Raw genomic sequence first — 10,895 nt, 5'->3', positions numbered from 1 at the left:
CGCCGCGCGTGCCCCCGCCCGCGCCCCCCCCGGCCACAGCACCTGCCACTGCTACGGCAACTGTTGCGGCAATCCAGGAAAAACAGCAGCAGGAGCTGAGCTATGGACAGGTAAGCAGGAAAACAGACTGGTTTAAGTGGAGACTGCTGTTGGGTGGAAGGGACTGTGAACCTGTGTATCAAGAACAAGTAAACAAAGTACATTGACTTTAGTGGTTAATCATTACTTATATAATAAGGATGTTAAGTGTGTGGTTGTTATGAATATGGTTGGTTTTAAGTCCAATGACTAAGGCAGCATTAACATGACAGCTGTCACAATGTTAACTAGTAAGAAAACACTAAAAAATCATTTATGGAATTAATAATTCCCATTCACTCCAATACATTTGTTTTTTGCCTGGTGATCTTATCTATGTTTTTTTTATGTCTGTTTTGGAGACATTCAGCGCCCATGCAGTCTGTCCATGTTTCAAAACTCCTAATCATATGCGTTAGTAGCAACCTGACAGGAGGTAATCAGGCTGTGTGTCTTCACCTACAGGAAAAGAACATCCATTTGATGACTGGGAGGTTCCCATGTTAGATAGAGGAGTAGGGGGGGGTTTGTCACTCTTCTCTCTCCTCACATTCACTGTAGCTTTAAGGAACATGAATGGCATTAGGTCAAGTAAGTAGTCATACTGAAGCTGACCATCGGTGGCAGTGCCAGTCAGACCAACCACTGCCTTCATGTTACACTGACCAGACCTCAGACATCACAGAGGTTAAAGGTCGTCATCGCTTACTGTTCTTTCAGAACACTTTCAGACGTCTCTTGGATGAGATGGTGACTTCAACTCAGGTTGCTGCTGACTCACACACTTTGGAAAACCAAACCCTGAATGAATGAAAGTCTACACAGCCAAGACATATCCAAGCACTTTTTTAAATCTAATTTTCCTATTACAGAAAGAACATTCCGTACCAGATGCCTCTGGTTTGTTTCACTAGCAAAAAGGGAAACTCAAATTGCAAGAAGACATTGTTACACAGTGGCAAGAAAAGAAAAATAAATAGGCAGATAGTAGTATATTAAATACATTTACAGATGGGGAAACACAACATGGAATTACAGGAGTCTGTATCTCCTACAGCACAGAGTAGTGCTCCAATGGCAGAGTCTGTGTTGGGCAAGAGCATCATCTTTAATAAATCTACCCTCTAACCTTAAAACAATGCTGTGGTTATCTAAGGCTAAAGTTTGTCTAGTACCGGACTTGAGTTGGGTTTTTTCCTTCCAGGTGAGTGGGTCACCTCCATACAGCACCCAGTTCCTGTCACATTCAGGCCCCCGTGGCCCTTCAGCAATGAACCCTACTGGGATGGTCCCTTCCAGACCTGGGCCTCCCCCCTCCTCTGTGGGCATGTATCCCACTCATCCTGCACAGATACAAAAGATGGCACAGCACGGAGGCTATCCCAGCGGACCGCATGTGCTCAAACGACCTTTCCCTTCTGAGGTCAGTGGAGAGGTTTACTGTGGGTTTCTTTAAACACGTAACATATCATATCTAGTGTCAAAGCTTTTACACAAATGTTATGCTGATCTTATCTCACCTCCTCTTCATGATTCTTTTCTGTGGCTCTATCAGAAGATCAGTTGAAATGATTATTCTTCATTTTTTAAAATATTTTTCAGTGGGTAATAAACTCTGATATTATTTTCTATATTTGTGGGAGATGCAGTGCAGAGGGTCAGTATTTGTCTGGGTTTTTTTTTTCAGGGATTTCCAGTGCAGCAGTATGGTCCTACTGGGATGGCAGGTTACCATAACCAGACGTTGCAGTACCCGACTGGCCCCCAGCAGAGATGTGCCCCCTCTCCCTCCTACACCACCCCACGGTTGCCTTCCATGGCACAGTTCACCTCTGGATCACACATCCCAGTACAGTTTCCTCCAGGACCAGGGCAGCTCAATCCTCCACAGTATTACAAAGTAACCAGTTCCAACCAAACACTGATGTTAAGTAGAGAACAATTTGACTACCATTCCCTTAATGCTTAATCATTTCATTTATTATTGTTTCCATACCTCTGTGCAGCAGGAGACGTACTGTTTCTGAGTCACTGTGAATGAATTATAGTGTTGCACTACAAATAAATTGATAGCAGCTTAAAAACACACATTTGCTGCAAATATAACAGCAGAAAAAAGGCAACTGACACTAGAGGTGCAGTCAGTTAAGGAAAGTTAACAGTAATATTACCTACAGTAATACCTACTTGATAAGGCAGCAAATATTTTGGTGGTTCTTTAAGTTACCAAATTAAGTCAGTCCTCTTAAATTTTAAATAAGTTTATGTTCTCTATTTTATGAATGAATCATTAGCTCATTGTTTATTTTTATTCTACAGTCAGAGTCTTTCAGCGCTCAGGCGGGATTCAATGCCTTTACACAGGCCGCTGCAATAAACGAGGTAAGCCGTGTCTGCACTGTTGATTCAAACACTGACACCACTTTAAAAGGCCATGCAGAACAGTACTGCAATAGAAAAGATTGTGTTTTTTCCCGTATCTCAGCCAGGTAGGGGTGGAATGATGCCGAGCTACCCCAGCTCACCCATGGGAGGAAACCCTACCCCACCAATGACACCTGGCAGCTCCATACCACCCTACCTATCTCCAGGTGCGGACACAAAACCTCCATTCCCTCCACCAGACACTAAAGCCAACATCAACAGCCAGCAACCGTCAATAGGTGAGACCCCAGCCCTGCACTGCATTAACATCATAAACTGAGTCAGTGGTTACTTCTTCTGTTTCCTGCTCCAGGAAACCCCAGTGATGACCTGCGGCTAACTTTTCCTGTCAGGGATGGTGTTGTGTTAGAGCCGTTCAGACTGGAGCACAACCTGGCTGTTAGTAACCACGCCTTCCACCTGCGAGATTCTGTCTACAAAACACTCATAATGAGGTGGGAGGATGTCACTTCTTTTTTTTCTTTTTTATAATTTATTTGTCTTCATCCTCTCATTTATCTTCTTGTTCTTTTGCTTTCTCTTCTAGAATTGAATGGCACTGATAACAGTGCTTTATAAAAAGAGCAGAAATTGACATTGTTAAAATATTATATAAGGTCATGACTCAAACTTGCCCAAGCTGTGTGCCATTGGAGTGCCTGGATGAGAGTAGGGATGCTAGTGCAATTAATAGTAGTAATAAGTCATCATTTTGGTTGCATTGATTTAACACATGAATAAAAGCACTTCACCTGCTGACATTTCTTGGAATTTGACTTTTTTCCAAACAATTTAATTTCTTATAATGTGATTCAGTTTAAGAGAAAAGAAATGTAATTGTGCTATTACAGTATACCCAAGCTGTGGGGCTTTTATTGTATAATTGCTCCAAATGTTTAATATATACACATTACAGGGGAAGATGCATTGAAGTGAAGTCCAGTCCTCGTTTGTGATTGTTGGTAACACAGGGTGTATTTAGTGTTCCTAACCTCTGTCTCTTACATAATGATAAACAGCAAAAGAGGAAAAAACATCTGAGGAATGTTTGATAACCCCACCCTGTCTCTCTCTGACCAAATGCGCTTTGTCTCCCCCTGCAGACCTGACCTGGAGCTGCAGTTTAAGTGTTACCACCACGAGGACAGACAAATGAACACGAACTGGCCAGCTTCTGTGCAAGTAAGTATCACCTCTTCTTCTCTTCTTCTCTCCTGTTTACACTCTAAAGGTCAATTTCATTTATTTGATTGTCTTTTATGATTATCTAAGCCATTGTGAGTATAGCTGGAATGTCGGCATACTGACAGGAATGTGATCAGTGATCTGTTTATTTAGCTAAAATAAAACCTTACAGCAACAAATGAGACAATAGTGAAATTGTTTTTTTTAATCTATATTTTAAAAATGTATTAAGATATACTGTGTGTGTATATATATACACACACATATATATCTGTATATATGTGTATACATATATACATTATGTATGTATATACTATATATGTGTATACATATATACAGTATGTATGTATATATATATGATTTTTATGTGTTTTTACCCCTTGTTTCAGGTTAGTGTTAATGCAACTCCTATGTCCATTGAGAGAGGAGACAATAAAACTTCCCACAAGCCCCTGTACCTGAAGCATGTGTGTCAGCCAGGAAGGAACACCGTACAGATCACAGTAACAGCCTGCTGTTGTGTAAGTGACTTTTATGCCTCTAAATTTAAGACAAATACATAATAAGATTTAAAAAAAAATCTAAGATCTAAGACTTGTTTTGAACGGAGCATGTGCTGGTTTTGACGCCCCACCATCCACCCCCCACCCCCCCACTCCCCAGTCCCACCTGTTTATGTTGCAGCTGGTGCATCGACCTACGGTGAGGTCAGTCCTGCAGGGTTTGATGAAGAAAAGACTGCTGCCTGCTGAGCACTGCATCATCAAGAGTGAGTTGTAGAGAGCTTTTTTTCTAAACATATTCTCACTAAGTAAGGACATTTTCTGTTAAACCACTACAGTAACAAACTGTTGCACCAACAGTTTGTTACTGTCCCAATGTCCATAGGGACAGAGGGACTAGAACAAGATCACCTCAGTGAGTTTGGTGAACTTGACCCTTCCACTTCATCTGAGGACATTAGTGGGAAAACCTCAGTTATTATTGACCTTAATGACGTTAATTTTCCTTAATTTCTCTCTTAATAAACATACTGTGAATAGGTGAAATAAACACTATACTGTACGTGTGTAAGACAAGCAGTGACATTGGAATCACAGTAGATGGCAGCAGTGTTACAGGCAGAATATCTGTAGCGTAGTAGTACGAATTTGTTTATGTTTAAAGCTAACGTTGGTCAGTGGAAAATCCAGACGTTTTTTTCTAGGACTACAGCTTAAATAAAAGTGAATAAGTCAAAACGAAATAACTTGTTCCCTTTGGTCACACTGCTCCTGTACTTTTTTTTCAATTCAGTGTCAGATCATACCAGTTGTGGAATGCCATATTTATTTTGTATGTAAAGCACTGACTTCTCCTTACTGTTGAATAAACGGACCAACCATCTCCTTGTTTTAGTAAAGAGAAATTTTAGTAGTGGTACAATCCCTGGGACTCCTGGTGTCAACGGCGAAGATGGTGTGGAGCAGACAGCAATCAAAGTTTCTCTCAAGTGTCCAATCACCTTTAGACGCATCCAGTTGCCGGCCAGAGGTTTTGACTGTCGGCATATACAGGTACACACTGAGACTACTAGTATAGGATGAACTAAAACAGTGGAAGGCCCCTCCAGAAGTCTGATGTCATGTTGTCTTTATTTCTCAGTGTTTTGACCTAGAGTCCTACTTACAACTCAACTGTGAAAGAGGAACGTGGCGATGTCCTGTCTGCAAGTATGTACCTGAATAAAGCAATGCTCCACTGTCTATCACATCATCTTGTTGCTGCACAGACTTTACTTAATGGCCTGTTCCTATTGTCCACAGTAAAACTGCAGTGTTAGAGGGCCTCGAGGTCGACCAGTACATGCTTGGTATACTTGTCTACATACAAAAGTAAGCAATTCAATGGGTTTTATACCTGGAAATAAAAACACACACGGAACTGTTTTTATTTCTTCTGTTGTCATTCATGAACCAGAGGTGTTCCTAATTCTCTGACCCATCCTCAGTTCTGATTATGAGGAGATCACTATAGATCCAGTTTGCGGTTGGAAGCCGGTGCCTGTCAAACCAGACCTGCACATAAAGGAGGAACCTGATGGTCCGGTCCTTAAACGCTGCCGCACAGTGAGCCCGAGTCACATGGTGCTCCCAAATGTAATGGAAATGATTGCATCGTTGGGACCAGAATCCTCGCCTTACCAGAGTCTGACCACAGGAGGCAGGACTTCACCTGACTACAACAGGCCAGGTGATACTTAGTCAGCTCTGTTTTATTGACTGAATATGACTGAAGGATATGAAGGTTATGTAATATAGTTCACATCTAGTTATCATCATGCATAAGCATCATGTACAGTATATAAATATATAAGTTATATACACACATTTTGAAACACCAGTTACTTATAGTCCAGTCTTTCAGACCAATGACCCTACAAGGTAATGGAGAAATGGACCACGGACTTCTCAATATAAAACAAAATGTATAAAACTGGTTTAAATTACTAGTCTTATTGCATTCTATAAACATGCTTAACTTTTTGCCATTTTTTTTCAAATGTAAATATATAAATAATGTTTAATCATCCTAAAATTTCACAACCTTCCCCTCGCAGTACCTCTATGACCCCTTGACCTACTGATAGAGACCTCTGATGTTGTTGTTGTTGTTGTTGTAGTGTGAGTGTCTGCGTGCTAGTCTTGGTCAGTTGGTCGGTTCCATCGTGTAGCGGTTAACACGCTTGCCTCAGAAACAGAGAGTCCTGGGTTAGATTTACACCGGAACCACATGTTGGCGCTTGCTAGGGGCAGCCTGTTAACAACATATCTGCTGCTAACACAACCGTTTCCCAAATATGGGATCAATATAGTACAAATTAGTTTATTATTATTTATTATATCCTTGTGTCCTTCTTACTCGTCGTGTTTTGGTTCTACAGGGAGCCATGGATTCCCAGGCTTCACAGATTTCCCCAACACTCCTGGGACACCGACACTTACAGAGTTCTCCTCTTCATCGGGTCCACCATCTCTCCCCTACCATCCTGAGCAGGTCAGGCCTCCGTTCCATTTATTGCATCAGCAAACATTTGAGTGAACACACAGAGACCTTTCCCTGGTTTCCTTTCTTGACTTGGCCTCTGGCCTCTGTGATGGGAATTAAGTGCAAGGCTTTTTTCTTCTCTTTTCTTTGAGGACATTTAGTGTCGCCTAATGGTCGGAAAGTCACCAGGAATAAACATGTCTTCACAAAACCAGCGATAGTATTAGTACCACATGAAAGGACCAGGAAATCCGAGGGTTTAGACCAAAAGTAAAGATGCCACGTGTGCTGCCTTTAACGACTATTTGTTTGTTGATTCATCTTTCCACTATTTTTTCATCAGTCAACTAATATTTCCCAAATATCAAATGTCATTCATTGTTGTTTAATTTTTTTAACATAACATTAAATGTAAACTTACATAACATGTTTATATTAAGTGCATACCATTAAGGGGAGATGAAATACAAGTCCATAAATGTTTTGCTTATACTACTACTCTACACTTCACATGAACCACAAAAAAGCATACATATCTTCTATATACAGTATATAAGTGGATTGAAGTGGACAAAGGTAGGCTGACTATGCCACTACAGAATAACAAAGGTAAACATTATGAAGGGCTGTCTGTTTCAATGTAACTATAAAGGGAAAATCTGTTGATGTGTTGTGTGGTCTTGATTTACCACTTCAAACATTTTACTTGAGAACAAGATAGAAAAACCTTGAAATAAAAATTTTGACAATTTTAACTTGTGCACTGTAGTAGAATGGTTAGTGTTTTTGACCAAAAGCAAAAGGAACCCACTGATTATTGATACACTTTCTGTATGAAGTTTATCATTAATAATTAGGGCCATTGGTGGCCTGGTGGTTAAGGTGAGCAGACTTGAGTCCAGAAGGTTGCAGGTTTAAATTCACCAGCCCCTGAGGTGTCACTGAGCATGGCACCATGCCAACACACGGGCGCTTAGCTTGAGCTGCCCCCTGCTCACTAAGGTGATGGGCTAAAGGCAGAGGTCACATTTCATTGTGTGCTGTCACAATGACAATAAATCACATTCAAACATTTGTCTTTTATCAGGGAGCAGCAGAAAGACAGGTGTTCATTTTAGAGTGAAGTAGTTTAGCTCAAAAATGTCAGCCAGGATTTACTGTGTAGTATTTCCTTTCAGTCAGGTCTCATGTATACTCTCTGCCTTAGTTGTTGAAATGTATCAGAAATCCTAGTACTTTTACTGCAGCGTGATGCCTCAGTGTGTTTGCCACTCCTCCTGCCACTGTTTCTCCTGCTTAAAGCGAACATGGGTGCTTACGCATGCACATAAAACATTAACTTTGCCTCAGCGGGGTGCACTCCCACCCTAAGAACCACTGCCTTCGACTGACACCGGTGGATGGAAAGAGACAGGCAGACATATAGAGAGAGACAGAGACATAAAGGGGACTCTTCTGTACTATTTCGTAAAGCTAGTAGTTCAGTCATACACTTTACACAGAGACCCTGCAGTAATGAGGAAAGGACACAGCCACTGTCACCCTGTAACTGTATGACCTGAACAGGCCAATACTGAGTTCTGACTGTCTTTTCCTTCTGGTTGTGTGATTTGAGTTGAGAGCCTTTAACTGACCCTGAAGTAGACAGCACTGACTGAGGAGATATTTACCAGGTACTGAGCCTCTGAACCACACACTGCATGTCTCTCACAGCTGCTCTGGTTGTCTGCTGTGAGTTTGTGTTTATCCTTTCCTGTCACATACTTCTGGTGTGTACTATTTTGCCTAATGTCTTTGGGCTGTGGTTCTAAAATTATGGCATGTGTACCACTGGTGGTACTTGGTCTCCCTCTAGGGGTACATGTGGGGACTGAATCCCCTTTAGGATAATGTGAGTCACCTGGGATTTAAATACAGCTACTGTGTACTTTTGATATTCCCTTTTATGCATGTGTGTGGGGAGGGGATGCTAGAGGATTGGGGGGAGGTCTATGTGTGACTTGGGGTCATGTAAAAAGAAGTACTGGCTTTAAGGCTTTAGTTTTTTTGTGACCTAATGTTAGAATCACAGTAATTATTGTCTTCAGAAATCAGCTGATTGTACTTTTGTTGTCTTCTTTTTGTGTCTCCTACCAGGAGACACCTCCTGGACGGCTGGAACTTTCACAGAACATTCTGCAGCAGCAGCAGCAGCAGCAGCACAGCTCTGGTGTTCACACTGACACTGGCAGTCCGCCGTCTCAGCAGAATACTAATACCCAGAATTCACGGCTACAAAGCAACAGCTCCTTTGGTTTGGGGGACAATGGGGCTCCTGGAGGAGAGGGAGCTGATCCTGCACTGGATGTAAGTGATAATGTGTTGACCCTTATCAGCTGAGACTGAACTAGTTATGTTATTTGTAGGTCTAATTATTATGAATTACTTAGAACTTGTTGCTTATCAAAGTCTATTTGAGACATTTCAGTGACTGAATTGCACTTGAGTTATTCAAGCACCACTGCAAAACAGGATTGTTGACAACATTTAAAAAAAAGTTTTTAAGAAACATCTAGAAAAGGCATAGTTCAGGATATCTAATTATGCAAACAAATTACAGAATATTATACTTGAGCTACTAAAGATGAAATTCCTTGTAAGAGGACATCTTTGCATATTAACCAATGTCTCCTACAAACCTGTTCTAACCACTTAGGAACCCATTACGTACTGTATATGGTAGAATTGTTTTGGAGTTGTTGTTGAACAGCAGAGGAAAAAACCTTGTGCTGCTAAATGTCAATTTAAAATCATTGTATTTAAAAGCCTGTAATTCTTTTTCATTTTTTTTTCTTTCTGTTATAAAGCTTCTTCCTGAGCTGACGAACCCCGATGAGCTGTTGTCCTACCTGGGTCCTCCTGACCTCCCCAACAACAGCAATGACGACCTGCTGTCTCTCTTTGAGAACAACTGAAGTTTGTCCTCTGCTGGTGTCCTAATATAGAATCTAAATGAGTGAAGATTGGAAGTGGGTTAAACCAAACCAACAAAGCAGCTTCACTGTCTGTGTAAATTGTTAATCTGCTTCACCACCTTTACCACTGTGAGAATCAGAAACGACATCCTATCCCTCAGTTAATTGGTGTACTTCAGGGAAGGACCCTTGATTACCTTAATTTCAAGAACGTAGGTCCCGGACCAAAGGTTCATCCCAGTGCACAAAAACCTCCACATTTACAACACACTGATCCTTACAATAAAGATGTAATCTTTCTTAGTCAGGTCCTAGAAAGGACCTAGAATTCTTTGTGTACACAAACTATCACACTTTCACAGTCTACTTCAACATCTCTTTCAATAAGTAAAAATCCTAGGAAGGACTATTTATTACTTTTTGTAGAACATACAGTAGAAGTGAAATGATTAACTGTACTAAGAATAGGTCCTTGTCTGGAGAAATTTCACATCTCTCTCTTTCTCTCATTTTCATTCCTTCTCTCAGTGGGTGTTGGTGTTGGTGGTTAGATGTTGGAAGCACTCCAACTGCTCTGTACTCTGATGCCGTCTGCCATTTTTAAGCTTTTGAAAGTTCTTCGTATGTTTTGTTTTCTATGTAACAAGCAGCAGCAGGGTGAAGGTAGATGTTCAGTATAATCTGCTGACTTCATACAGGTTTCATCAGATTTAAAGGTGACTTGTGGTCGTTCCTATACTGTATGTTGCTAGTACAAGACAGCGTCATTGCTTCAGTACATATGCTGTAAAATGAGGCCATTCTCACATACAGATTGCATATATACACATACATGATCATCACATACATCTATGATACTTAGCAGGCATAGCAGAAAACACATTAGGATTGTGGATTTTCAAGTTACTCGAGTTTATTCTTTAAATCTGACGATGCCTCAACAAGGCAACAGCAAATGATATTTTAGAAAAACGAATATTGTACTTGGAAACTGTCTGCAAATTTATAAGAAGTTGTTTTTAAATTGTAAATTATTGCACATATTTTGTAACACATTGTAATTGCTATTATTTTCTATTTATTTTTTAAATCATGAGTGTTGTGGTACCTACAGTTATGTTCTTAAAAGTAAAACAGAATCATAATTAAAATCATTTTATTTGAAAATAAAGAGTTTCTTTCTTGCCTTAAAATATTGTTTAAAAAATTTAAATCTTTTTGTACAGA

At 40.5% G+C, this 10,895-nt stretch overlaps 1 protein-coding gene across 1 annotated transcript in view; it reads left to right on the top strand.

The window, feature by feature from the left end:
• zmiz2 (zinc finger, MIZ-type containing 2) overlaps positions 1-10,832 on the top strand; it is a gene marked incomplete at its 5' end in the record, with an annotated part of 12,553 nt that extends 1,721 nt beyond the window's left edge. Inside the window, 16 exons of the mRNA XM_008325180.3 lie at positions 19-110; positions 1,283-1,501; positions 1,766-1,978; positions 2,398-2,460; positions 2,564-2,741; positions 2,816-2,957; positions 3,606-3,684; positions 4,077-4,208; positions 4,351-4,456; positions 5,086-5,243; positions 5,332-5,399; positions 5,493-5,561; positions 5,678-5,919; positions 6,611-6,723; positions 8,851-9,060; positions 9,561-10,832. Of these exons, the coding sequence (XP_008323402.1) occupies positions 19-110; positions 1,283-1,501; positions 1,766-1,978; positions 2,398-2,460; positions 2,564-2,741; positions 2,816-2,957; positions 3,606-3,684; positions 4,077-4,208; positions 4,351-4,456; positions 5,086-5,243; positions 5,332-5,399; positions 5,493-5,561; positions 5,678-5,919; positions 6,611-6,723; positions 8,851-9,060; positions 9,561-9,668 (2,192 nt within the window). The remainder of the gene's footprint in view (positions 1-18; positions 111-1,282; positions 1,502-1,765; positions 1,979-2,397; positions 2,461-2,563; positions 2,742-2,815; positions 2,958-3,605; positions 3,685-4,076; positions 4,209-4,350; positions 4,457-5,085; positions 5,244-5,331; positions 5,400-5,492; positions 5,562-5,677; positions 5,920-6,610; positions 6,724-8,850; positions 9,061-9,560) is intronic.
• Between the last annotated feature and the right edge of the window lie 63 nt (positions 10,833-10,895).

Source organism: Cynoglossus semilaevis, chromosome 14 (assembly GCF_000523025.1).
Source record: "Cynoglossus semilaevis isolate Cse_v1.0 chromosome 14, Cse_v1.0, whole genome shotgun sequence".
Lineage (NCBI taxonomy): Eukaryota > Metazoa > Chordata > Actinopteri > Pleuronectiformes > Cynoglossidae > Cynoglossus > Cynoglossus semilaevis.
This window is presented reverse-complemented; position numbering and strand designations above follow the sequence as displayed.